Source organism: Zeus faber (assembly GCF_960531495.2).
Source record: "Zeus faber genome assembly, chromosome: 1".
Lineage (NCBI taxonomy): Eukaryota > Metazoa > Chordata > Actinopteri > Zeiformes > Zeidae > Zeus > Zeus faber.
The window spans coordinates 16,892,119-16,919,857 of NC_137193.1; the positions used below are offsets into that span (position 1 = coordinate 16,892,119).

At 46.8% G+C, this 27,739-nt stretch overlaps 2 protein-coding genes across 3 annotated transcripts in view; one reads left to right on the forward strand and one right to left on the reverse strand.

The window, feature by feature from the left end:
- Window positions 1-7,878: 7,878 nt before the first annotated feature.
- On the reverse strand, window positions 7,879-10,740 carry ccn1 (cellular communication network factor 1). Its single transcript, XM_080005115.1, has 5 exons — window positions 10,453-10,740; window positions 10,018-10,249; window positions 9,437-9,775; window positions 9,116-9,318; window positions 7,879-8,978 (listed from the first exon to the last, which is right to left on the reverse strand). The coding sequence occupies exons 1-5, from the start codon at window positions 10,498-10,500 to the stop codon at window positions 8,676-8,678; spliced, it is 1,125 nt and encodes a 374-aa protein (XP_079861241.1). The 5' UTR covers window positions 10,501-10,740; the 3' UTR covers window positions 7,879-8,675.
- Window positions 10,741-12,109: 1,369 nt separating this feature from the next.
- Window positions 12,110-27,739, forward strand: part of ddah1 (dimethylarginine dimethylaminohydrolase 1) — a 70,840-nt gene continuing 55,210 nt past the window's right edge. Inside the window, exons 1-2 of one of the 2 annotated variants that reach the window (XM_079999504.1) lie at window positions 12,110-12,386; window positions 18,400-18,802. In XM_079999504.1, the coding sequence (XP_079855630.1) occupies window positions 18,500-18,802 (303 nt within the window). In that variant the 5' untranslated portion in view covers window positions 12,110-12,386; window positions 18,400-18,499. Of the gene's footprint in view, window positions 12,387-18,347; window positions 18,803-27,739 lie in introns of those variants that run through there. The other variant, XM_079999503.1, reaches the window with a different exon arrangement.

The following is a 27,739-nucleotide window of genomic DNA, read 5'->3' on the forward strand; positions in this document are numbered from 1 at the left end:
GGCATTGGAAATAATGCTTCAAATTTTACTAAATTGCCCATTGAAATCCCCGAAATAGGTTTGCACTTAATAAGCCTTGATCTGGTGGTCAGGCTTGGGTAGCGCTGCGTGCCTAGCCGTTTTTACGAGACCTGCTGCGGGACAACGCTAAGCCGCAGTGGCTTTCTGCTCAATGTGACTAATGTTGGAACAGTGCATCTGGAGAGGCAGGTACCAGAGCACAAACCCCCCCCCCCCCCCCGGGTTCCAGAGTCTGATCTCACTCGACGGCCGACGTTAAGCACGCGAAGCCGAAGCGTTCAACGTGAACGCCGTTGGACGGTCAAGAAATTAGAAGTTTTTCGGTGACTTTTCGTGTTTTTATTCTTCCTCAAAATGACCCCCCCCCCCCATGAGGCTGAAAACCAAAGCGCCCGCGAGACGCGTAGCCACTGGTTTTGTGTTTCGGTGACCATCAAACTGAGCGCCGGAGGCACCTTTAGTCTGATCAACCAGGAGCCGTTGCTGGAATGAAACGCCGTCCCGGGGCGCCAAGCTGACCCGCGCTGTTACTGCTGTTGTCACTTTGTCCCGGGCGTCACCGTGGAGACCGGCCTCCAGTAAGTTATTTGCAGGAAGTGATTCACTGGTTCGGTTTTCTGTCTGTCTTCTGTCTTCTCAGGCTGACAGCTCCAGAGAGCGACCGCTGGTCGGTCGGTCGCTTGTTTTTGTTTTGATTCCTTCCTCTCGCCTTATTATCTGTCGCCGCAGCACTTTGGCCGCAGCTGCAGGCGCCCTGAGAGACTCGAGGACCACGTTGTTTCTCTCCTCCGTCAACTTTGCAGCTTTGATCTGGCTGTAACCATGGGAAGTCAACGCAGAGACCTTTAACACGCTATTCTAATTGTGTGGACCGGTCCCTTTGTAGATTTGACTTTGACTTCGGCGATCCCTGCCGCCGGGCTCTTCCCAGCTGCGCACCTGGCTGTCCGTCGCTTTCTGTGGGATTTCCGAAAATCCATCCATTTTCAAAAACGCCTCAGTCCAGTTTGAGGTCATCCAAGAGGGACGAGAGCTCAGGCCACACAGCCCTTTCTTCTGCAATCTTCCATCCCTCTCCCAGAGCCACAGGAGCGGAAACCCCTACCCCTCGTTGGGCTCTGGGATTGGGTCCTAGGTTGGAAACGGACAACCCTGTGGGGGAAGCCCAATTTCAGCCTGTAACCGCAATTTCATTCACACGCTCATCACCCAAGGGTCACGACCTAAGGTGCCGGTGGGAACATACGCCGCGTTCCAAATTATTATGCAAATTGCATTTAAGTGTCATAAATATTCGATTTTTTGTTTTTCAATTAAACTCAGGGCTCTTTGGATCACTGAAATCAATCTCAGACACTTGTGATCATTAGTTTGCCAGGTGAGCCCAATTAAAGGAAAACTACTTGAGAAGGACGCTCCGCAGGTTTCAAGCAATATGGCTGTCGAAAAGCCTCAAATAGTGCAATGCCTTGGACAAGGTATGAAAACATGAGATCTCTCACGAAAACATAGGTGTGATCACTGTACTGTGAAGAGATTTGTGGCTGATTCAGAGCACAGACGGGTTGGTGCAGATAAAGGCATAATGAGGAAGGGTTCTGCCAGACTAATTCATCTGATTTAGAGAGCAGCTGCTAAAATGCCGTCACAAAGCAGCAAACAGGTATTTGAAGCTGCTGGTGCCTCTTGAGTCCCGCGAAGCTCAAGGTGTAGGATCCTCCAGAGGCTGCAGTTGTGCATAAACCTACTATTGGCCCCCCCCTAACCAATGCTCACAAGCAGAAACGGTTGCAGTGGGCCCAGAAATACTTGAAGACTCATTTTCAGTCTTGTTTACTGATGAGTGCCGTGCAACCCTGGATGGTCCAGATGGATGGAGTAGTGGATGGTTGGTGGAGGGCCACCATGTCCCAACAAGGCTGCGACGTCAGCAAGGAGGTGGCGGAGTCATGTTTTGGCCTGGAATCATGGGGAGAGAGCTGGTAGGCCCCTTTAGGGTCCCTGAAGGTGTGAAAATGACCTCGGCAAAGTATATAGAGTTTGTGACTGACCACGTTTTTCCATGGTACAAAAGAAGAACCGTGCCTTCCGTAGCAAAATCCTCTTCATGCCTGACAATGCACCATCTCATGCTGCAAAGAATACCTTGTTCTTGGCTGCTATGGGCATAAAAGGAGAGAAACTCATGGTGTGGCCCCCATCCTCCCCTGACCTCAACCCTTTTTAGAACCTTTGGAGCATCCTCAAGCAAAAGATCGATGAGGGTGGGAGGCAGTTGGCATCAAATCAGCAGCGCTGGGAGGCTGTTCTGACATCCTGCAAAGAAATTCAAGCAGAAACTCTAAAAACTCACAAGTTCAATGGATGTAAGAATAGTGAAGGTGATATCAAAGAAGTTCTCCTATGTTAACATGTAACGTGGCCTGTTAAGATGTTTTTTGATTGAAATAGCTTTTGATTTCAGTCAATATGACCTAATGCTGCACATTCAACAAATGACCATTTTCAGTTCTTTACAGCCTATAAAATGTTTTGAAACTCTGTTGTGCATAAAAATTTGGAACAATGCATTTTGAGTTTTTTATTTTTGAAAAAAATACTGTTATCATTGGGAGGTTTGTTAAATAACATTCGACTTATACCCTCACGGTCGACGACTTGAAAAATATACTGACTGTCATTTGCATCGACTATTTAGGAAAATCAGAGAAACATATAATTTGCATAATAATTTGTAGATTGGCCGGAGGAGCAGATACCAAAACGACACCCTCCGTCTCTGCTCCAAGCTGCACCTTGACGTCCTTATGAAGGCATCAACGTATGAATTAGCATTTTACCTCTGTCTCTGCTCTTTGGTCATTGACAGTTGTTAAGCTCTACATGTGTGTGTGTGTGTGTGTGTGTGTGTGTGTGTGCGTGCATGCGCGCGTCCGTGCGTGCGTCCGTGTGTTTACTCTAATGCAGACTGGTTGAAACCCAGCTGGCAGACTGGTGCTTTGGACCCTGGAGTCATAGTTCCCACTCATTAGCCACTTTCCACTGCAGGGCCACGGCCGGCTCAGAATGTTTACAACCCACGATCAAAAGGCATGATTCACGTAGTTAACACCACCAACCCCTGCAGGCGACCCCGCGCAGCCACCGTGTTACGGGGGGGACACTGGGTGGCGTGTCATTATTCCTGGGGCCTTACCAGCGCTGCTCGTCCCTGTAATGGAAACTGGGCCGGTGTGACCCAGCTTGGGGTCGGGATTTACGTCACTTTCTGTCACCTTCAGGAGTTTAACAGGAACTTCAACGGAGTTCTGCTACCAGTCCTGATGTCAAAGAAACAGACCGAGCCAGCCATGGTTTTGTTTTCCACTGAAACCTGAAGTCACATGAAACCACTTTGTGAGCATAGATGGCACAGCAAATAATTCAGGATTTTTGCCTTAAATCTCCCATATGAGCAGCTTGTGTGTTTGCAGAAACTTTTGAATGTTTTTATCACGTTATTGTTCATTTTGACCCGTTTTTGTCTTTTGTAGCTTTCTCCAGCAAAGTTGTCGAGATAAAATGAAAGTAAATGCAATTGTATCGCAATAGAATTTCAGAATATTGAATGTATTTGTCTCAGCTCCAATGCAATTGTGCGTTCTGATCCGTCAGAATGCAGCAACAGAATAACCCTAAAGCCAAATTACCGGAAATAACATGTCACCCTACATGTTAAGAGTGAGAACATGTTTGACGTGTACATACACATACCGCCTTATCTCTTTATTTTTAATGTTTATCCGTACAACACGACCCTGTTTATCAAACTTAGAGCTAGATATCTGTTAATTGGTTTTAAGTGGCAATATCCAATATCCCTGCCTGGCAATGAAGTATTTTCCTGTTTTGGACAGGGGCAAAGCCACGCTCCGCATTGCTAAGCTGGTTAGTTGTTTCATGAGACGAAAACCAACCCAACCCACCCTGTTGGCGATGGTCTGAGTCCAGCGTTGTCTCAGCTGGTCTGGGCGTGTGTGGACGCTGTTCCCGTCCCCGCTAGGTTTGTTTGCACTAGTGGTCGCAGTCCAGTAGTCATCGTGCCCAGCGGGGAGAAGCTTAACAACACAACAGCCTGCGAGGGAACCAGCTCCGGTTTTCCTCCCTAAGCCCTCTCATGGCTTCCCCTTATGTAATTACAGATGGGGCATCTGACGAGTGTGTCTTTGGCAGACTTGCGTCACCGAGGCTTTTCTTTTATGTGTGTGTGGGTGTGTGTGTGTGTGGGTGTGTGTGTGTGTGTGTGTGTGTGTGTGCGCTCCCGCCATGTGTTCTGCTCTTCAGTAGCAGAGGGTCCCACGCCCCTGAAGGATTTGGCGTCCGAACGTCCTTGACGTCGCCAGCAAAACGTTTCTTTTTCACACGTTTAACCGAGTGATTTTCTCATAAATGAGCTCACACGGAATTTTCTTATTATTATTTTGTGTGAAACCTCGTAGCTCCACGTTTCCTGTCATTCGATTTGGGGGGGGAGGGATCGATGATTTGATTTGTTGTTTTTGCCTCCTGTATATATTGTTTTTATAGATTTCATTTCTTTTTCTCCTACCTTCTTCCTTCTGCTTCGTCTTCAGAGTTTGCCCCCTATCATTTCGCTGCACCCTACTTATCTAAAACTTACCGACAAAAAAAACCAAGTTCAAATTTAAATAATTACGACGTAACGATTTCTAGATATAGACTTGTGGAAAAGGTATATTAGCTTTCAAGGTGTCATTATTCTCTGAGGCCACAGTGTCCATCATAACTCTCCCTCACACGTGCCTTGATGAGGACTTTTGAGTGACTTGAGGATATATCACAGGGTTCTTCTTAGAATCTGCTCAGTGTAACTAGGAATCTTCGTTCTGATGTGACTAAATAGATTATTAGATGGTCACATCACGGCTATGACTAAAATAAGCATCGTATTTGACAAAGGCTCGTCATCATCATGGTCTCTGTGATGTAGAGGTAAGCTGTGAGCCACGCTGGGAAAATATCACCATCTGCTCTGCCATTTAGAGATGATTCCTCAAAGACTCCTGGCTGCTGTGGTGAATTTTTGCCTTTTTTTTATCTCGCATCCTGTGACGTGTTGTAGGTCAGAAAAACGACACGATTTTTTCGCCGCCTCTGCTATCCTCTCCCCTCTCCCGTCGTTCTTTTTTTTTTTTTTTTTTTTTTTTTAAATAGTTTTGAGATGCTTCTGTCGCTACTTTGTAGGCCACAAATGTTTTCTCCCCGTCTATTTAAAGTGCAAACCCATAGGGTTGTCGGTGTCGGGTTAATTCCACTGCAAACGGCAACTTTTTTCCCCTCGAGTTTACCCCTCATCGTCATTCTCTGAGACGGTCACGGTCTCCTAATCGATTGACCCCACCTCCGACAACGGACGATGGTGGGGTAAATATCACTTATGAGATTTCTTTTGACGAAATCATTGCCACTTTAATGGTTTAGTTTCGCTATTTTGGCCCTGGAGGCCACACTGCATTGTATTTTCAGGTTTTGACCAGCAGAGGGCTCTTTCCTCTAGTAAATGGCTGGCTCTCTGCTTGGACTAGGTGGCCCAACCCCCCCACCCCCAACACACACACACACACACACACACACACACACACACACACACATACACACACTATCAGAGAGAATATTAACCTGGAGTTGTGAGCAGGGAGCTGTAAAGTAGCTGACATCAGTGCTCGGCAGCTTCCAGGATGCTGTAATGCAATGGCCGCCCTCGCTCCCATCGGCTTCTGGGTGCACTGCATTACGTCGCGCCTAACGAGGCCTTAATACTTGTGTCTTTGCCATATAAACACATTTGGGGTTCAGAGAATGAGGTAGTCGCTGACTGATTTAATGTCACTGGCGTCACTGCGCGTGGTTGTTTCTGGCACCTGTGCGTCAGGTGTGCAAAAGCTGAGAGACCGAGGTGGTTCGTCCCCATAACGTGATCCTCTGGCTGTTGGAGGCGAACGCCCCCAGCACCAGAGCGCACGCCATGTGGCCGGACCCGTGCATCTTTTTTTTTTTTTTTTTTTTTCCCGAGGAATGCTACGGCCGAGAGGAAAAGGCTGCTGGCATGACATGCAGGTGCCGTTACATAACCCGGTTATGCGTTAACAAGACAAACGATGGCCCGATTGCACCGCGTTCTCCAATAATGAGGACCTAAGTGGACTCCCCGCCGCCCCTCTCTTTGGAGCAATAGGGGGGTGGTGGTGGGTCTGAGCAGAAGCAGAGCTCCTTCCAAGTGTTATGACTGTTAAATCCGGAGCGAGAAGGGCAGCCACACATCTTTGTGATTAGGTAAGCCTCAGAAGACTTTGATGTGAGCGACGTGTCGAAGCTCAGCGGGCGCATCCTGTGTGGTACGCGGCTCCATCACAAGGGAGCGTGTCCTGCTCGGCCTCCGGTCCGGACTTACCCCCCACGGCCGTGAGGTGAAAGCCGCCTCGTTGTCCCGGGTAGATAGACAGGGTGGGTTTTTTTGGGGGGGGGTGTTTTTTGTATGGGAGATGAGATGTAACACTTTTTTTTTTTTTTTTTTTTTTGCGGATGCGATTTTCCAGCACTCGGGGAGTGTTTGTGTATACTCTGAAAGGCTCCTCGCCCGGCTCAAGTGAACATGTTGCTCCGAAATATTTTCCAACATCTGCCGCCCATCAGGATGTCTGCTTTCTGAGCCGCCGCTCCATTCCTGAGCTGCTCCCTCTACCTGGATCAAAAACACCCCCGCGCTCTCTCTCTCTCTCTCTCTCTCTCTCTGCCACTCTCCGCTTTCCTTTCCCTCCAAACTACAGGTCGTCCATTCCTAAAAAAATATTTTGCCAAATTGACCCCGGGTCACTTTCACTTAATCCGGTTTGAGGAGATAATCACGAAAGGCCTTGAAGAATTGCAAGTTATATAAAAAGAGAAGAAGAAGAAGAAAAGAAAACAAAAAAAAAAAGAACTTCAAAAGTGCAAAGGTGACCCTGAAAAAAGGAGGGAATCCCAGAGTCTTCCTGCGACCGTCGATGTGTTTACGTGCTCGGTAGCTGCTAGGGTTTCCGAAGGTCCGATAACCATGGAGACGACTCTGTTGTTGTTCCCCTGCCCCGGGCCACTGTTTCCACCTCATAACAATATCGCCGGGCGCTCGCTAAAAGTTAAACATGGAGAGCGGGGGTTGAAGCCCGTCCCGTCCCGTCCCGTCCCGTCCCCCCCCCCCCCCCCCTCAACTTTTGCGAGGACTGTTTACAACTTCGCGGCCGCCCCAGGCTCAGGAGGTACGGGAAGGTTCCATGCCTTCTAATTCACGTTTAAAGACAGCCGCTAATTAATTGGGTCAAATTGGGATTGCTTTGCACTTTTCCGATGTGGGAAAAAAAAATCCTTCTACCCCTGGATACATCCATTGTACACACGGCATTGTGTACGATAATACCCATTGTCCTTGCTGCACGGTGTCTAATCCAAGCCCATTGAGAGCAGCACTTAAGATTCTTGGCATACTCCCACCGTCATTGCTACTTGTGGGCTTAATCTTTTCTCTTCTTCTCGGGATCAGTCGAGTGTGTGGCATGGGCAGATCAAGTGAAAGCGAGCTTCGCCCTCGCTTCAGAGCGGCATTCCCAAGCGCAGCGAGTTGGGCATAGGGTCTCCCAAGGTTTGGTGGCATGGTCTGTTGTGTCTACGCTTTTGACACTGTGGAACTACAATATGCGGATGTTTCTCCACCGAAAATAGCCTCTCTGGTCTCTGGACCAAGGTACAACTGAGGTGTTAAATGGTCCACCCCCACCCCTCCACCCCCACCCCCGACCCCCAATCAATGAAGCCAGGCCAGTGTTATATCTATAAATAAATCCGTTTTTTTTATTTTGTAACATATAAAATTAAATCATTTTACAATTTATTCCAGTATGACACATAATAATATTCAAATAAAGTAGCTACATTTTTTCGATAAATAATATTAATAATAATAATAATAATAATAATAATAATAAAACATTCATTCATTCTTTGACATGTTTCGCTTTTTCTTTCTTTCCGATGGGAGTAGAACGGGAGTTGAAATAGCTGCCACAAAAAAAACAAGAACACCGATGCCCACGTCAGGAAGGAATGTCGCCACGCCGCTTGTTGAACAAGTTGGGAGGCTCTGCTGGGTGTCGCAGGGTTTACACCACGGTATGCTGTTCCTTTGCTAAGTTTCGTACGGGCATATGTACTATATGCACACACAATTCTATAGTCGGGGGGGGGGGGGGGGGGGTGGATCGGATGTTAAAAGGATCAAAATATACAGAGCAAATTGATATCAATGACATACAAGGATTTACAAATATTACACGTTGCTCCATAACGAAGCTACCCAGGATGCTCCAGTAATATGAAGCGATTTAACGATAAGTATGCTGACCTAGTCACAGCAAACAGTGCACTTCATTAAGTCCTCATGATGTAAGCCCACAATTCCTTGGGAATCTAGTTACAACAAGGAGTCCGTAGTTGATTGGCGGCCCTTTTTCTTTCTTTTTCTTTAACACCACTTTAGTCAGATGGACGTGGACTTCCACGGGGCTTCCTGTCCACTTCTGCTTTTCCATCGAGGGTGGGGTCGTCCTTAACCAGTGGGACTCTCAGTCCCTGAACTTGTGGATGTCGTTGGAGAGGCGGTAGAAGGGGTAGGACGCCTCGTTGGCGTGGGGGCAGTTGTAGGTGCACTTGCAGGACTCGATCATCATGACGTTCTTGTTGAAGGTCTCGCCGTCCTCGCAGCGGAACTTGACGCGGATGGTTCTGGTGTCGTGGGGGCTGCAGCAGCGGCCGTCCACGCATGCACCGCAGTACTTGGGCCGGTACTTCTTCAAGCTGGAGCACCCGGCGTAGGTGAACTTGACCGGCTGGCTGGACTTCTTGGTCCTGCTGCACTTCTTTCCCTTCTGTGTGGAGAAGGACAAAGGGGGAAAAGAGGATGTTTTAGTCCATAACATAGACACAGCAGCGATGTTTGTGTTTGGTGGCGTGTCTCCATGTGGGTACATGGTATGGCCACGAGCCATTGGGGCTTCAAGCTTACCTTCAAACTGGAGTAAGCTGACTGGGTGCATGGTCGCACTTCACAGATCCTCGTCTCTTTGACCAGCTTGCACTCGCTGTTGTTGTTGGTGACTCGGGTGGAGATGCCCGTCCCACATGTTTTGGAGCACTGGGACCAGGGTGTGGTTTGAACGATGCACTTCTGGCTGTCAAACATATGGGCTTCAGGCTGCACTCTGAATGCTGCAAGGGGGAGACAAATACAAAGTGGAAACGTGAGCAAATGGAAAAAAGTCCAAGTCAAATATACATGTATTTACACAATGACTACTCTAAAGCAAAGGACAATCTGCTTCCTTACCAGGTAGAGACTTAAGTCCGCCCTTGACGATGGTGATGAGCTCGTTCCTGTTGGTGAGGTCTCTCTCTGAGTCGTCTGTCAACATGTCTTTGCCAAAGAGCTTCTCCAGGATGTCCTTGTCGTCGTCGCACACCCACTCCTCGCAGCACTGGCCCGCCACCTTGACCAGTCGGGGGTTGGCGCAGCCCAGGTTGGGCAGGGAGAGCTCCTGTGGGCACAGCGGGACACAGCCCACCGCCCCGTCGATGCATGTGCACTGGTGCTTGCAGTTGGGCTGGAAGCTTTCGCCGTTCTGGTAGATTCTGCTGTTGTACTCGCACGGTCTGCCTTCCAGCTTGGCTGCAGAGACGAAAGGAGGGAGAGAGAGAGAGAGAGAGAGAGAGAGAGGAATTAGAATCCTACTCAGCTCACAAAATGTCTGCTGAAGACGTCACATGCTGCTGGATGAAGGTTCGGTCCGACTTTGAAATTCTTTAATGCTGCCTACGGAGTCATTTTTCAGGGCTGGACTTAAGTTTTCCTCCAAGTCGCACTCCACACTACTCTTTCTGTGAGGACAAGGGAGGGTTGATTGTACATACCTCGGCAGATGCCACGGGTGGTCGCGGCAGCGAAGCTGGCCCCGAAGTTGCACTCCAGTCCCTTGGTGTGGTCGCAGGGCTCGGTCAGGCTGCAGTCCTCGTTCAGCTGCCGGGCGCAGACCCTGCAGCAGCCGCAGCCGTCCAGCACCAGGCTGACGCCAGGAGCACACTTGGGCAACTCCAGGGGGCACTCGCACACGGTGGGGCAGGAGGAGGAGGAGGAGGACAGGACCTGGACAACCCCCGAAAAAAAAACAAACCAACTCAGTTCGACTAAACTACACTGAGGTCACCTCCCCGCCAAAAAAACCATTCTTTTTTAACATCATGCTGCATTTTAACCATTGATTAGGGGATAAGCATCTAACTCATCCTTATAATAAAGCCCCACAACACAATCCACTGTTTAGTCTTGTGAAGAATCAAGAGACTCACCAAGTTAAAGCTCCCGATGAAGAGAACGATGGCAGTAAGCGTCAGCATCTTGAAATCTTGAATGTCTTCTTTTTTTTTTCTCTCTCAAAAGAATAAAGTTTGATCACAATTTCCTTCTTCTTCTTCTTCTTCTCGGTCTTCTTCTCCTCTGGAGGGGTGTAATCTGTCTCCGGAGGAATCCTTGGTGTCTCTCTGGAAGCAGTGGCTTGGTTTCGTAGTAGTAGTAGTAGTAGTAGTTGTTGTAGTAGTCTTTCCTTCGCTCGGTGCAGTGGCAGTCTGCTGGGCTCTGTGGCTCCCCGGCTCTTATATATATCCGAGCGGGGAGCTGACGTCGTCCTTGGCTGCCTGCTGAACTGTTCCAAAACTATGCGAGGAATGTTTCTTTGGCGCGTTTTCCATCCAAGCCTAAGCTCCACCCTGTCTAACTTTCTCTTTTTTTTTTTTTTTCTTAAATGACCCCCCCTCCCCTCCCCTCCTCTCCTCCTCTTCGGATCCCATCTGAACACACTTTTCCGTCTCACACACACACACACACACACACACACACACACACACACACACTCTCTCTCGCTCGCTCTTTCTTTTATTGTTTTCCCTCCTCAGGTCTAACAACCGAGCTTTGAAAAAGAAAAAAAAAAAGAAAATCCTCCGAGTTAAAGGTTTGAAGGAGGTAGAGGCCCTTGGGTTCCCAACGTGCGGTCCGCCGACCCCACCGGGGGGGGGGGGGGGGGTCCTCCAAGAGGGGTTCCCCCGGCAAAATGGTTGGTTAGCAGTTGAACTTCACCCTTATTTAATTCACAAGAATGCGGCGTAACGACAGTTTTGATCACAATTTGGAGGTTACCTCTCTCAACTGCAGCATATGGGAGATTGGATTGAAGCCTTGATACGGGGGTCCTTGACGCGGGGGAAAAAAAACCCAAAACGCTTGATTGAAGATGGAATCACGACATGACGCTGCTGTCTGTGTGTGTGTGTGTGTGTGTGTGTGTGTGTGTGTGTGTGTAATCAACCCAGTTAGACCCAGTCATATCGTTTTCATCTCAACCCTTTCCGTCGGACGGACACACCGATCACAACTCCATTTTAGCGCTCGTCGCCGATTCGACTTAATGCCTATCTCGATCAAATAGTTTTCCTTTTTTCTTCTTCTTTTCGTTATGTCCGCGGTCCTCTTCCCTGAGCTCAAAGGAGTGGGAGAGATGGGTTTAACAGGGTCTATTTCTGGCCCGCCGTTCCTTTTTATTCTGGGGAGCTAAGCGTTTCCAGATGCGCCCCAGACGTAACAATATGTCCTTATATGGTATGGCAGGAGGCGCATTATCAACATACTTCCTCCACGGCCGCTCCGACCACAAAGCATTCCTGACAGTTTAAAGCCTTGTTAAATATGTTCTTCGTGCTGGACATTTCTTTCCCTTTTGCTTTCCCTTCCCCCCCCCCCCGCCCCGTCGCATTCCTTCAGTTTAATTTACTTTTCACGCAATCTGTCCATCACGTTTCGGGAAAAAAAAAAGAAACAACCCTGGAACTTTTCGTTATAATGGTCCAATATATATCTTTTTTTTTTTTTTTTTCCCACACGAGATGGAGTTGGGGGGTTTCGGGGGAAGACAAAATACTTGGTGTAGTCGACTTTTCATCGGGGTCTCAAATGAGTCACATTCCACCGTGTGTGTGTGTGTGTGTGTGTGTTTTATGATCGAGCTGGTGCTGATGCTCAGATAATTATCGGGCGAGTGTGCGTGGATCTCAAGCTTATCTTGTTATTCCGGAGTCATGCGTTTGGTGGAATAGATCGCCCGGCGTGTTTAAAAGTTGATAGACGCGGCACCGGACATAATCGCCTCTTCCCCCGTCATGTCTCGGTTCAGATCGCCCCAGCGTCGGAGCGAGAGGACGGCGGTCAGGACCAGCTGAGCGGCGCTTCTCCGGTGAGTTTATTGATTCCTTCCGTGCCGTTTTACACCCCCCCCCCCCCCCCCCCCATCGATTACATTCGTTCAAGTCGATTTTTTAAGACCGTTCAGACCCGCGGTGGACGAATCGATCGTCTCTTCGGTTCCCGACGCACGTACGGGCGAGAGCGTATGCGTTACGTTTTCGACGTCTTCCAGTTCAAAACACTCGATGGTGATGCGCAGCAAATACGCCTTTTCGACGGCGTGGCCGTGGCAGGGGGCGGTGATCGTTGTCGCCCGATCAGCAGATCGACAGATTCTTTGTCGTCGGGATTATTGACCCGATGGGGACGTTACCGGGGGCGCGTTCACGGAGACGCGGGCGCGCACGTGTTTGGCGTCTCGGAGGGGGTGTGTCGGCTCTGTTGCCTCTGCAGGAATGCGTTGCTTTTGAGTCACATTTGTGCGATTGACGAGCAGTGTTTTCACTTCAGTCTATCATTGCCACCACTATCGTTGCTACTGCATCCGTATGACGTATTGCTCTTTTACTGTCCTTTGAATGAGAATATTTACACTTTGAAGTAGTGTGTGTGTGTGTGTGTGCCTATGTGTAAGTGTGTGTGTGTGTGTGTGTGTGTATGTGTATGTGTGTACGTGTATGTGTGTGTGTTTGTGTGTGTGTGTGTGTGGTTTTACACGTGTATGTGACCCCCCCCCCCCTCATGTGTAGTTGGAAACAATGTTGTCATCTCACGTCAAAGGAAGGAAAAACATGCAGTAATATTCTCTTCATAATTACCCATTCATTTCAGGAAACATTCCCCAAAGCTGGACTTGCGTCTCCCCCCTGTAGTAATTGCACTGGCAGACCATAATATTTTCCACCAAGGCTTGTCTGAGAAGCCTCCATCCTCCATCCTTCCTTCCTGCACATAAACACTCATACCCGCGTGCACACCGTTCCTTAACCCCCTAAGGGCACCTGTTTTCCAGAAATTATTATTATGTTTTTCACGCCGGCTCCTCTGTGGGAGGACGGAGGGCTAAAGTCTGTGTTGCTGTGTAGCACCCGGGTTCTTGTCATTCTTATTGTCAGATACGGGAGAAATCAAGCTTAAGGGTCCCATATCATTTGATTCCAGCTTTTCTACAGGCTTTTCTAATGTATTGACTGGAGGCTGTACTGATTATGATTGGAAAGAATGTGAGATCATATTTTTTTGCTAAAGCTCCGATCTGAATAAATCACCATGGGGCCACTTTGCGGACACAGACTAGGCCTAGTCTTTGACTGAAATCAAAATTTGAATCTGGATTCACTGAAATGGAATTCTTGGTCTTAATGTAAAATAGTCTCAGACTTGCCCTAGTCCTGGTTTAAAAATTTGATTTCAAGAAGGAAGATTAAAGATAATCTAAGTCTAAGTGAAGGTTTCAATGAAACCTGGCCAGAGGCAGGTTTATCTTTGGATTAATGGGTGTGGCCTCCAGGTCGACCGTGACAATAGAGGAAATGCATTATCTGGACTTAGACCAGGAGCTGACCGGTTCTTCATTACCTTAGTCTAGGACTTCCTAGTCAAGAACTGAGTAATCCCAAGTTAAGCAATGTCTCAGAAAGGCATTTCTTACTTCTGGATTAATTTCAATTGGATTATCTTCGTCCTGCTTTAGATTCAATCTTGCCTGCGAAACCGCCCCCGTATGAAACAAGTGAATTCGGATGGCAGCCAATCATATTTGACCCCCCATTTGCCCAAACCTGCCCATAGACAGGACTTAATTTGAGCGACACTTCAAAATTAAATATCCTCACATAATTACTCCTCACTTCAGCCAGTGAGGAGTGTTGAACAGTTTTAGTTCTGTTTGGTCATAAATCCATTTCAAGTCAGTACTGCGATAAAAATATTGTGCTTTATTGAAAGAGACAGGGACCTGTAACAGACACAGGGAAAGATAACCTCCCAGGAAGTCTGAGCTCAAGCTCTTCCTCAATGAAGAGATGAAACAGATGTGGGGGCAGCAGACAGTGTTTAAACTGCTGATTCCATTGTAGTACATTGAAGATAAATGTCATTACTGGTGTGCAGTGTTTACCTGACACATTTCCTTCCGCACCTGTTCCAATTTAGGAGCTATCATTCCAGCCTGAAGGCCATTACAAGCTTCCATGCTTGGGACATTTGACATCACAATCAAATTTTTTATTTATTTGTATTATTATTTTTTTAACCTGTGCTGTCGGCATGCTGCGCATACAACACCGAGTATTTGTGCCATTGCATTTAGGACAGCGTTAGTCTGCAAGTGGAGTTCAAGTTCTCAACCTCCAATGCCACTCTTTATTCACTCTTTATTATTCTTTAATCATCAAGAACTGCCGCAATAACTCTGTCCTGTGGATGACCTGTGGGATCATAAGAACACAGCTTTTTGTTATACAGAACCGCCGCCAACCCCCCTCTTTGGGGAACGATCCTACCATGTTTTGGTGTTTAAAAAACTAATCACTTCTCTAAGAGGGGGAGAATCACCGCGGGTAACAACAAATAAACATAGGACCAAACAACAACATGTACATGGAAAAAAAATAAACATAGAAACATGTGTCGACAAAACAGAGTTAATTAAGTCCAGGAAAACTGGAACAGCCGTTGGACACGTGGCCTCTTCCTGTCATAGTTATGGCAGTAAAGGAGGGAGGAAAGGGGAGCAATGCAACCAGGAGGGTGCTGGGGGTGTGTTCAAAGCAGGTGCTGGTGGTGTGTGTGATGTGTCCACTGGTGAGTGTACGGGACTTGTCCCAATTAGTTGTGGTGTATGAGGTGGTTATTATATTGTAGTGCCTCCAAGCAGCGGAAAGGACCCAGAGGCCACCCCTGAGTCCCACGGCCGTATAGCCACCCCACGACCGCAGGAAAGAACGGTCCACCCTGCCCTGCAGCCAGAGAAAGACCCCCTTAGCCCTAAGAGAAGCAGGAAGCCCGTGGATCAACACCCTCACACGGCCCTGAGGAGCTTTCACCAGTCCCAGAGAGCGCAAGGAGACCTTGCACCCCTAAGGCGCACACATACAACCCACCCTCACCAGTAGGAAGGAGACGTAGCCACAGGCGCATGAGACGTAGCCGCAAGGCGCAGAACCCGGGCCGCGGACGCCAGGCACGAACTGCCGGCCCGGGCCAGGTCTCGCGCCGACAGACTGTCACTCCACCTGGAGCGCCCGCAGTGCAGACGAGCCGCCTAAGATTAATTTGTTCAAGACGAGGGAATCTATGCACTAAGGCAATGAAGGACTAGTCAGCTCCTTCTGTCTGGTCTTGGTACTGGTCTTAGTCCAGATCAACCCGGTCTTCCTGGAGGCCCCACATCCATTAATCCAGAGATAAACCCGCATCTGACCAGGTCTAACTCAAGCCTTCACTTAGACCTAGACTAGCTCTAATCTTCCTTCTGGAAACCAGATTTTTCAAACCCAGACTAGAGCGAGTCTGAGACAATTTTAAGCCTTGACTGAGAAAGGCCATTTCAGTTTCAGTTCCAGCACTTCAGTAAAGGTGTTGTTTAGTCTAAGATTAGGCCTAATCTGGGTCAGCAAAACCACCCCTATGAGACACAATCATTTAAATCTTGATCCCATGACCCCCCCCCCCCCCCCCTTTGCCAAATGGAATTGCGTCCACATCCAACGGAGACGAGGAACAGAACTCTTAAATCATACGGTGAAACAGCGTCAGTAGAAATTCACATCTGCAACACACCCAAGGAGGAATCCCAAAAATCTGAGGTGCTGTCAAAAACATTCATCAAACAGGTTCCTCCTTATGCTGTCAAAAATGAAGGCGTGAGTGGGTCAGTAACAATATCAAAGCCTCTTACTCCCTAGCGGTTATTCATATTAGAGTCCCCGTGAAGTCAATTCCGAGATTTGTTTCCCAAGACATTATTCATGTTAGAAAGTAATTGCTGAAAAGATGTGAGAAGTCTGAACGATGTAGTGCTGATTTGTGGCGTTAGACCGCTAAACTGTTTTCGTGGCGCTGATGTTCTTCGGCGGGCCCAAATCAGGGACGCCTGACGTAAGGCCTTCCTACCTGGCATGGCCCCTCCCCGTCAGTCGCTACAGCCGACACTAGTTTGCTGTCCAGCTACTGCGTGGCGCCAGAATGTACACAACAGCTCGGTCTCCTTATTTACATTTCTGGTCCGCTCCAAGCGCGGTGGCTCCCCCAGCAGCCTGCCTTGCCGGACGTGCTGGTCCCGGCTCCCCGTGCACCCAGGGAGCCGGGCGCTGGGCGGGGGCTCTCCTCGGGCGCACGAGGAGCCGGAACAGAGCCCCGCTGTCTGGGAGCGCACGGGGCTGGGGGAGCCACCGCGCTCCTCCGCCAACAAATATCCCATTTTGTCATTGTTTGTTTGTTCGGTTTTCTGATTTTGTGTTTGTACATGCATGCATTGGATTAGTGGTACTCTACACTTGAGAGAGGGCTGGCCGTGGTTTCAGCTTCTGCAAGAAGACACGCCCCCAGCGTCTCAGAGCAGAGGGTACGGCCCTTTTTTTTTTTTCTCACAATTTTGAAACCAAATTTTATATACTTGGCGATTTTTTTAATCATTCAAATTTGGCTGGGTGGTTAATAACACATTTCTTTCTGTGGTGTGACAAACTCAGAACACAGACTTATTGTCGCTTTACAGGGACTTAAATGATCATAAATATATGCACCTAAACAGCCCAGAATCGGGTGCAGACTGCACACGCCGCTGCATCACTTGAGCATGTGGCCGGGACGGTTAGATTCCCATGAATATTAGAACGGCGGCAGACAAATTAGAGGCGCTATGTACTTTCGCTTCTGCCTCCCCTTCGCAGCTGGAGGGACGTCTCTGTTTTCCCTCCTTTCTTTCTTTTCCAGCCACAGAATGTACCAGCCAGGTGTGCATATACGAGGGCTTTCCTTCATCAAAACGAACCCAAATTCCAAAGCGCAGAGAGCGTGAGAGAGGGAAAAATATAGAGGGTGGGGGTGGTCTTCTTCCAGCCAGACAGTCCTTCCACAATGTGGAATGATGGAAAAAAGTGTGGATGGGGGTGGGGGGCAGGTGAAAGGGGGTGGTGGGGGTCTCAGGATCCTGGCTGAAGTGGAAAATGGAATGTGGGCCTTGCAGAATGTCCTGGAATGTTTAGAGCAGTCAGGGATAATTGAGTGAATCTGGAACAAGAAAAGACAAACGCTGGAGTCCTGGGGTGTGGAGGAATGCGCCTCTGGGAAGTCTGGAGAGACATTCCATCCATTCAGAGACGTTCCTTGAAGATGGGACCGTGGAGAATAATGGGGGGGGGGGGCACACACACACACACACACAGATTTTCTTCCGGACTTTTTTTTTTTTTTTTTTTTTTTAATAATCCTTTGGTCTAATTTTATGTGTTGACTTCATCACTCATTTTGTAAAAAAAAAAAAAAAAAAAAAAAAGTGTAATAATATAAACAAATAATGCATGAATCGAATATATAAGCGTATATATTTCAGATAATAATAATAATAATAACGCAATGCATAAAATCTAAATACAATAAATCGGGAACAGAAATCGCAGCTGGACCTGTGCGTCCAGGCTCATTCAAATCATTCCCTGACCCCTGGGATTCTACCGATGGCGCCTCAAAACGGACGCGCAGAAGCAATAACCGCACTTTCGTCGTGTCCGTTCGTTTGTTTTTACCCGACCGCAAACCAACGAGTTCCCCGCCTGGTTTGAACTTTCGCCGCGTTTCCTCCGGTAACCCCCCCCCCCCCCCCCCCCCACGGGCGACGGTTAAACCGAGCGAACGGTCCCCTCCGGCGCGTCCACGTCACAGCCGGTGCGCGTGCCCGCGGCCCTGTCGCTTCTCTCGCCGCCGCCGGTTGGAGGCGGCTCTGACGCGCCACTGTCAACAAAGAACACGGGGGGTGGTGGTGGTGGTGGGTGGGGGTGACATTATAGTTATATTTGTTTATTTATAAATCCCATTCATTCGCTGTCCGCACTCCGCAGGCTTCCAGGTCGGAGAAAGGAGAGAGGGAAAGGAAAGAGGGAAAAATAAGAAAAGCGACAACAAAAAGAGAAAAAAGCAACAACAACAAACCCAACCGCCATGGCCGGTTATATCGGGTGGACGGGCTTCGGCCACTTCACGCACGCCGTGGTGCGGGGCGTCCCCGCGTCCCTGGCCCGCGAAGCGCTGCGCACCGTCGGCGGAGCGGAGGTGGACCTGGAGCGGGCGCGGCGGGAGCACGCCGCCTACGTGGGGGTGCTGCGGGACGAGCTGGGGCTGCGCGTCGTCGAGCTGCCCGCGGAGGAGTCGCTGCCGGACTGCGTGTTCGTGGAGGACGCGGCGGTGGTGTGCGGCGACACGGCGCTCGTCACGCGACCCGGAGCCCGGAGCCGCAGGAAGGAGGTAAAACGCGGCGGGGCGGGGGTGGGGGGGGGCAACACACCAACACACACTTTATTATTATTGTTTTTTTAATTTCAATTTTTATTTCTGCGAGTGTTTTCATTCCTCTCGTGGGGTTTCCCCCCCCCCCCCCCCCCGTTGCAGGTGTTTCCAGTTTCAGTAAGCACCTGGCAACCCTAGAAATAACCCTTCAATGTGTTTCTAAACTTTGCCTGCATAGTGCGTCCCCCCGTCCCCCCCCCTCTACAGTTTATAACAACACCTAATGCAGGATATTATCACTTCATATGTAGGGTGGTGTCGTGAGATAATGCCATCACCACCACAACCCATTCATTCATTCATTCATTCACCCACTGTATAAATTCAGTGTTTCAATATTTTATGTATTTATCATTTGCAACCCTCTACCTCTAGAGAGTTTGCTGCTGCTTATTATTGTTTATTACACATCCTACTCAGTGTATGTAAATACCTCTCTTACAACTTTTTTCTTTTCCAAACTTATTTTTCCCATTTACCATTCCATTTTAGTCCGATTCCGTGCACTGTGTGTGCCAAAGCATACTTGGCCGATAAAGCCTGGTTCTGATTCTGAACGACCCAGTGACCTGTTTTTGTTGCTGATAACGGCCACCCAATTACGTTTCAGCACCTATCCAACGTAAGATGTACACGAAATGGGACCCCAAGACTGAATTGTGGCTGAGTGAGGTCAAAGTAGTTCAAGCGGGGGGGGGTTGTTTTCCTGCGTATAATGTGTGCGTGTATGTGCGCGTCCGTGTGTTTCGTGCGTGGTGCGTGTGTCGTTGAAAATAATGAAAATAGTAGAATAGTGAGCTTTCATGCAAGCCCCCGTCATGCCACATCATAGTCACATCACTGGACTCATTGATCCGAATGCTTTGTGCTGCTGCCAAGCCCCTGTTTGCTCCAGAGCTGTTTAAGTTGCGTCGATGCATTTCCGCTCAAACGTCGTCTCTGAAAGTAGCGCCTAAAAAAAACCCCCCAAAAAAACCATGTCACAAAGCGTTTGACCGTTGGCAAGTTTGGTTGCCAAACAAAAGCATTGGTTTTGAACAACAAACATAGAAACGATGTTTACACATTATCCATAGGTCCACGTAGTTTCTGCTTTAAAGCAGGGGAGCCTTTTTCGTCAAAAAGGCTTCCACAGGGGAGACAAAGGTTGTTTTTCTTTCGTTGGTATACGTGGGGCGACGTTAAGTATCGACAACGATTTCATTGTCAAGAGTTATAGTCAACAGCCAGACACGGGCATTGAGACAAAACATGTTGTCAATCCAGTGAATGGCCACTCTTGCATTCATACAAGGAGAACGTTTCTGATGCCTGCTGTTTCATCATCCCGAAATTCTATTCCACTTTTGAGTGCTGAGCATTAATTGTCTGCTGACTGCCCTATTCATTTCATTAACGTAAAATGTTGTCTATATGCAATGCTACAGCTCTGGATCTCCAGAGCTGGTAAGATACTTGAAGTGTCTGAGCCTCACAAAAGTTAATCATAAAGACGCCGGAACGGTGTTGTCTCCTTCACTTTCCCCCGCTGGGATTCTTTTTGTGTAATAAATATATAAACTCAACATGCCACATCTCAAACCCTGTTCTTTTAACCAGCTCGCAGTTTCACCACAACAGTCGGCATAGCAACAGATTTTTATTGGAACTCGTCAACCCGATCAATAGTGTTCCCCGTTGGCAGATGAAACTAATTGATCTGCGATTGTCTGATGAATGACTTTTCCTATTTAGTCTCGGTGGATGTTTTTTAGTCGCCGGAGATCAAGCGGCTACATCGGTCACAATTAGACACTTCCACTTTCAATCACTGTCACCCCTCGTGTTGATTTAATCAACACATCAATGCTAGGAGTTGATTTCCATCACATATTTGGCTTTGATTGGTTCATCCGTCTCCGTGTAGATTAGACTGTCAGGTTATATAGCACAACAACCATTGAGGCTTTAATTGATTCAGTCTCTACAAGATTAATCATCCGCTGTCCGGTAATGTCTTTGCTATTGATATAATTGTTGTTGCTCATACTGTGAGTTCTCACATTTTATACTTACCAGCTCTGAGAAGATGCAGCAGGCCAAATGTCTCACCAAACAAAGGTTGAGTTACACAGATCTTAGACTCCTTTTACACCTGCCATTAAAATATGTCTTTGGTGATCCGAACACAAGTGGACGGCTCAAGGTGCCAGGTGTACATGTACCCAAACCACTTTGAGGACGCATTGAGATCTGATCGCTCAGACCACATGGGGAGGTTTACTCTGTTTTTATTTGTTTTGGCCACAAGACACAGGAACCGAAATGCGCAGTGGAGCGGAGATCGCTCCCTCTCCTTTACGCAGTGATCTGAACAGTCCCTTGGCTCAGTGGTGTTTAAAAAAAAAAAAAAAAGATTTTATACAAGTAGAAACGAACAAAAACAAATTGATCTAAAATAAAAACAGGAAAACCGGCGTGGGAACCAGCATGGTACACAAGGCGCACTTTTGTCTGGAGGAGAAAAAAAAAACTAGGTTTACATTTTTCATTTTCCATTCAAGTAATTAACTAATTAACTAACCGTGGTGCTTGTACCCTCCTCGTGCGGTTTGTTTGGAGAAGTAGGAACATGCAATACGTTGCTTTTGCTCCATTGTTGTCCGATGTGATTTTGTGACACAAAGTGATTTTCCCTCGTTCATGTTTTTCTTTTCTTTTTCTGGCTAACGTGTCAAAACGATCCCGCAGTCCTCACCACCCCAGAGGCATTACAAGACTTCATGTTAAAGCAGAGGTATATGCCACTCCACAAGTTGAAAACTGACGCGGGTTTCACGCAACACTGGAGACTGCAGACTGCTGAAAAGCCAAGTGCCGCTATGAACATACAGGCTTCCACCCACGGCACAGACCGGTGGTGTGAGTAAAGATCCCAGACATTGGACGATGGATGTGTGAACGGGTTATATCGTTGTGTAAAGAAGGACTGTGAAAAAGACTGTCAGTGCGCCTGATCAGGTACCGAGTTGAAGAGCCGTCTATACCGTTTTCATTTCCAGTTTTGCGCGGCCATTTGAAGTGCTGCTTGTGTTATTGCTTTTTAGTGTTTGTGATCCACGCTGTTACAATGGAAGATGACAGCGATTACGTGGAGCAAAGCGCAAACGGTGACGTCACCGCTGATCGGATGAATTCTCACCCGGAAATATCCTGTCCAATAGACCTGTACGAACGCATGTCATTTGTTTACAAATTTTGGTTCACATAACACCGTGTGAACACTAACCGGACCTAATGAAAAATGCAGTAAAGAAGCAACTTGCTTTTGAATCAGACTAAATCTAGCAAACTATAGTTATAAAAGCACTCTTACTAATCTTCTATCTGGTACAGTGGCATTAGGTTGTCTAAGCCCTCAGCGATTATTGGCTGAAGATTTGGTTTAATATAATTGATCATGTGCATCATAGCAGTCCTCATTTACCTTGAGAAGGCAATATGGAACACGTTATTGAATAATGGGTCTCTGGAATATGGAACATCGCATCCATTAGGCTAAAGCTTAAAGGCCTTTTGACGAGTGGAAATGACTGTCCAAATGGTGGACGCGGCTAACTAGGGCTGCGACTAACGATTCTAATCATAGCAGATGCATTTATTGTTCATTTTTCAATTATTCGATTCATTTAAACAACAAAATCACAAGGTGTTATATGGTTCTAAATTGTGGCATCTTGGAATTGTCTGAAACATAAGTTTTTATTTTGTTCAAATGGAACAAAGATGAGCAGACACATTTTGGTGATGCTGTAGGTTTTTTTTTTTTTTGTCTAAATAGAGGCAAACTGCCAATTTCAACTAATCCAAAATGGAGATCGTCTAATATTTAACTAAATCAACTGGGCAATTGTTTGCGCTCTGAGCTGAAGGTGAAGTTATTTATGAACCAGATGACCTTGTTTAGCTATTAACCAATCTACACTTCACTAAAGTATCGCTAGTTGGAGTAAATACCTCCAGGTTTAAAACCAGTATTGTTGCTGTAATCTAGGAAACACTGCACCCACCAGAAACCCATATTTTTTAAATACACTCAAGATATCCACACTTTCTACTGTCTTCACTGTCTTTACAATGGACTTTGAACTCTGGTTTTCCATGTGAGCCCCGGTCGTACGCCACAGGAAAACACAGGAAGTAACCTGCACGCTCTCACATGGCCTGATCACGAGCAGCGTTCCTGAAGAACTTGAGCAGAGTTCCTCTCTGTGCTGCAGCCCTTTTACTACATTCTAGCACATTATACAGTAAACCTGTGAATAGAAGTTACATACAGTAACTATGGCACTGACCCGCAGTCAGCCGATTAGTTATTGGTTACGCAACAGCAATGGTTCATTTTATTCTTCCTTCCATGAAACCTTGTCCGTGTGAGTGTTTGAATGCTGTGAATTTCGTTTTCAGTTATAATTTTTCGGCAATTGGCAACAATTGGCATGGTAGTAATTTGCAGTGAATGCTGATCATTTCACACACAGTTTGCCTATAATCTGTTATATTTTTATTTTATTAATAAAGCGCATTTCATACCAGGGCAACACAATGCGCGTTGCAGAGAAATACAATCAGAGAATAAAATGTCTGTGCAATCACAAGAACAGTCACAAGAACACAGCATACAGAACACACACACACACACACACACACACACACACACACACACACACACACACACACACACACACACACACAGAACTCAGTGATAGACTGTCGTGAACAGCAAGGTTTTCAGGTCCTCAGCAGGGTGTTCCATTTACTTGGGGCATAGATACAGAAGGCAGCCTCCCCTGCTTTAGAGTTAGTAAGAGGGATAGCTAAAAGACCACTGCCTGTGGACCTGAGAGTTCTTGCTGGTTCGTATGTAATGAGCATTTCTTTTATATAACTGATTAACTGTATGGATGCTGCACAGCTGCTGCACAGCTCATTTCGGGAGGCCGGTGAATAGGCCATTACAGAAGTCTAATCTTCTCATTATGAATGTATGGATTCATTTTTCTGAGTCTGATTTTGACCGGAAGCCTTTTAATTTTGAAATAATTTTAGACGGTAGAAAGCTGATTTTGTTATTTGATTGATATGGCTCAATCGAATCTAAAATTTAGGTCGCCGTCTATCTGATGAACCCAGATTTCTGGCTTCAGTCTTGCTCTCCAGAGACAGAGAACTGAGATGAGCTGCAATTTTCTGTCTCTGAGCCTTTGCACCAAAGATGAGTATTTCTGTTTTATCTTTGTTCACCTGTAAGAATTTCTGTGACATCCATACATTAATATCATTAATACACTGAGTGAGGGAGTGTAGGGGTGTAGGTCATCAGGAGATAGAGCTATGTACAGTTGTGAATCACCTGCATAATTATGCTAATTTATTTTGTGTTTCTTTATAATATGTGCAAGTGGGAGCATATAGAGATGAAACAATAATTTAATGGCTTAATGACAGCTGTTTTAAATTCTGCAGGAAATATGCCTGAAGGTCTACAGGACGGTAGTGAGAGCAGCCATGTTGTACGGTTTAGAGGCGGTGGCACTGACAAAAAGGCAGGTGGCTGAAGTGGAGGCGGCAGAGTTGAGGATGTTGAGATTTTCATTGGGGGTGACAAGGACGGACAGGATTCAGAATGAGTACATTCGATGGACAGCTCAGGTTGGACAGTTTGGTGGAAAAGTGAGAGAGGCCGGACTGAGATGGTTTGGACACGCGTGTAGGAGAGATGAGAGTAACATTGGGAGAAGGAGGCTGAGGGTGGAGCTGCCAGGCAAGAGGAAAAGAGGAAGGACAAAGAGAAGGTTTATGGAGGTGGTGAGGGAGGACATGCAGGCGGCTGGTGTAAGGGAGGAAGATGAGCAGAACAGACGACTGGGACAAAGTGAGACATGGCAGCAGTCATATTACTGGGGAACTGGAGGGTAGGTTAATTTCTTGATGATGAGGCAGTTATATTCTGTCTAGCTATAATTTTGTTATTGAAACATGTAGCGAGTTCTTCACATTTCTGAGTGGAGGCCATTTCTGATGGGGTTGTAGATGGTGGATTAATAAGTCGATCAACGGCGGAGGAGAGCACTTTACTATTGTTGATATTTTCAATTGATGATTTAAGAGAAGAAAGAATGTCTGGCCTGTTTAATTTCTTTGTTGTACTGATTGAGTCTATCCTTCTGAACTTCATGGTGAACCTGAAGTTTTGTCTTTCTCCACTTTCGTTCTGCCTGGCGACACTCTCTCTTAAGCCGCTTAACAAGCGCTTCATTTCTCCAGGGGGCTTTTTGTTTTTCTATGTTTTTAGTTTTAACAGGTCCAATGTTATGAATGATATTTTGTATTTTTGAGTTAAATTTGTTCACAGGATCCATAGCTGATGATGCCAGGAACAGCGGTAACTCATTTACAGTTCTCTTAAAGGTTTCAATGGTATTATAGTTAATGACACATTTTTTAATTGTCTGGGTGCCCCTCTGTTGTACAGGAAAAGCAGACACATCAAAAAAATATGCAACAGTCATCTGAAATAGCAACATCCATGACACAGGGTACAGTGATATTAAGTCATTTTGATATGACCAAGTCCAGAGTGTGCCCTTTTTTGTTGGATGGGTCCAGAAACATGCTGAGTGAGGTCAAATGCCTCCAACAGGCTAATAAAGTGTTGAGAATCTGGGTCTGTTTGATTGTCACCATGAATATTAAAATCACCTGAGATAATATCACAATCATAATCAGTGGAGACCTTGGACAGTAGCTCAGAGAATTAATCAAGAATGCCACATTTAGATTTTGGTGGCCGATAAACAGTAATGATTAAAATCGGAGCACTGCAGTTTATAGATATAGCATGTTGTTCAAAAGACGTGAATTGCAGCTATGACTATCAGAGAAGACAGCTGCTATTCCACCGCCTCTCTTATCAGCTCTAGTGGTTTGGATGAATTTGGAATTAGGAGGTGTTGTCGCAGTGACTGTGCCATCTCTGTCCAGCCAGGTCTCAGTCAGTAGAGAAATCCAGGTTGTGATTACTTATAAGTTATTAACTAAAACTGACTAATAATTAGTGACCTGACGTTTAATGAAGTCATTTTTATTGTTCTAGGTGCGTGGCTTTGTTGGTGATCTGATAGTTGGAGTCAGAACCGTTAATAAATTGTTAAGATTCATGTATGTTACAGGTAAGTTACGTGATTTGGGTCTATGGTTTATAATTACAGGAACCTGTTAAGCAGAGTGACAGTCATTAATGTTGGTAGAGTGGATCGGGCTCACCAAACATCAGCAGTGAACAGAGGATTTTCACGCAAGTTCCATGTTCATTGTGAGGAGACGTGATCCGTGGAAGTTTGGATGTACTCCATCACGTCTGGAGACGTTTTGACGGTTCAAGAAGGTGCCAAAGTTGACACGCGTGAATTTTACGTCTCCAAAGCTGGGACATGGCAGCGGGCCGGAGACGACGTACCGGCGCTTCGACTGTAGAAGACGCTCAATAAATAGGCTTCGTAAAGTCCTCTCTCCTCCCTTATTAGTGAGGGATTTGCAACATCCGTTCTCGGGAGAATCGAAAGGACAAATGGATGGGTGCTATCATAGTTTTTCTATGTAACTCGAGGGAAAAAAGGTGTTGTTGAGTTGCTTTCTTTAGGAAACCAGAAAATCAGGTGTCAGTTGCAATCGATTAGTCCAGCACGTCACACATTCAGACTCATGATTCTCACAGCTCGGTTTGAACCTCTTCATTAGGCAGTTTCTAATCATTTCTGCTCGAACGGCGCTTAATGATCTGTTTGTTCGGTTATCTCAGGATAATTTGAGCTGTTGCGATGAGCTGTGAATAAGCATTGTGTTGAAGAGTCATGAATTCTAAAGACCTGTGAAGGCCTTGCCGCTACGAATTGAAGATAATTTGTTGGTTACACATTTGATTGGTTGGCATGTTCTGTGCCATCGTAAGCATCTAGTTGTTGTCTTTCTTTTTTTTTTATTCTAAACAATAATATACAGAAAATGAAGGGGGAAAAAATTTGTACCGTGAAATACCGTATACCACAGTATTTTGGTAGATACCATACCATACTGTGAAAAACATCCCGTGACATCCATAGTAGTCATCAATATGCACTCTGCAGCCTGGCTGCAGTGATCCCACTCGGCTGCTTTCACATGGCTTTCATGAGTCTGAAACTGATGCTGTTTTCACACCAAAATAAGCGGGTTGTCAACCTGCTAAAAATAGGCAGTATACACTTTGCCAGGAGAAATGCTGTTTTTTTTCCGGTGCGTCACGTTCAAAGTCACGAACACGCCGGAAAAGGGGCGTGTCACGGTTCCAGTGTGATTGGGAACAAAACAGTAGAGGAGACAGCAACTGAAACAAACAATGACATAAAACTGTAAAACTTATTTTGAGCCGTTCAAAAGAATCGGATCGTTCATGAACGACCCAACACTACAGTAGAGGCAGCGTGCAGCATGAAGGACCGGTGCGCGTACTGTTCCTTAGGCGGTGCCGAGCACGGGGGTTTTCCACTGTGCTCCCCATGGTGCGATCCCCACACCCGCAACATTTCACGGTCCCCCATGCGGAAAAAAGTCAATAACTTCCAATTTTGATTTTGTAAATGCGATAGGAAATGATGGAATGACACACAGATATTCCTGTTTATTAATGGGCCAGCGTCTGGAATTTCAACGCGTGTCGCATCGCGCAGGTAAAGGGGCCAAAATCAGCAGGTCGACCGGGGTGTCCTGTTCACATGAGAGCCGATGGGAGGTGGAGCCGATTAAAACCTGTGTCTATTGCCAGGTCATTTCACCTGGGAATGAGATCCTTTTTTTCCTTTCCCACTGATGACAAAT

Coding starts and splice junctions, on each gene's coding strand:
- ccn1 (XM_080005115.1), bottom strand. CDS start 10,500: ATGCTGACGCTTACTGCCATCGTTCTCTTCATCGGGAGCTTTAACTTG. Junction 9,776..10,017: donor CACCCGTGGCATCTGCCGAG/GTATGTACAATC, acceptor TCGTCTCTGCAG/CCAAGCTGGAAGGCAGACCG. Junction 9,319..9,436: donor CGGACTTAAGTCTCTACCTG/GTAAGGAAGCAG, acceptor TCCCCCTTGCAG/CATTCAGAGTGCAGCCTGAA.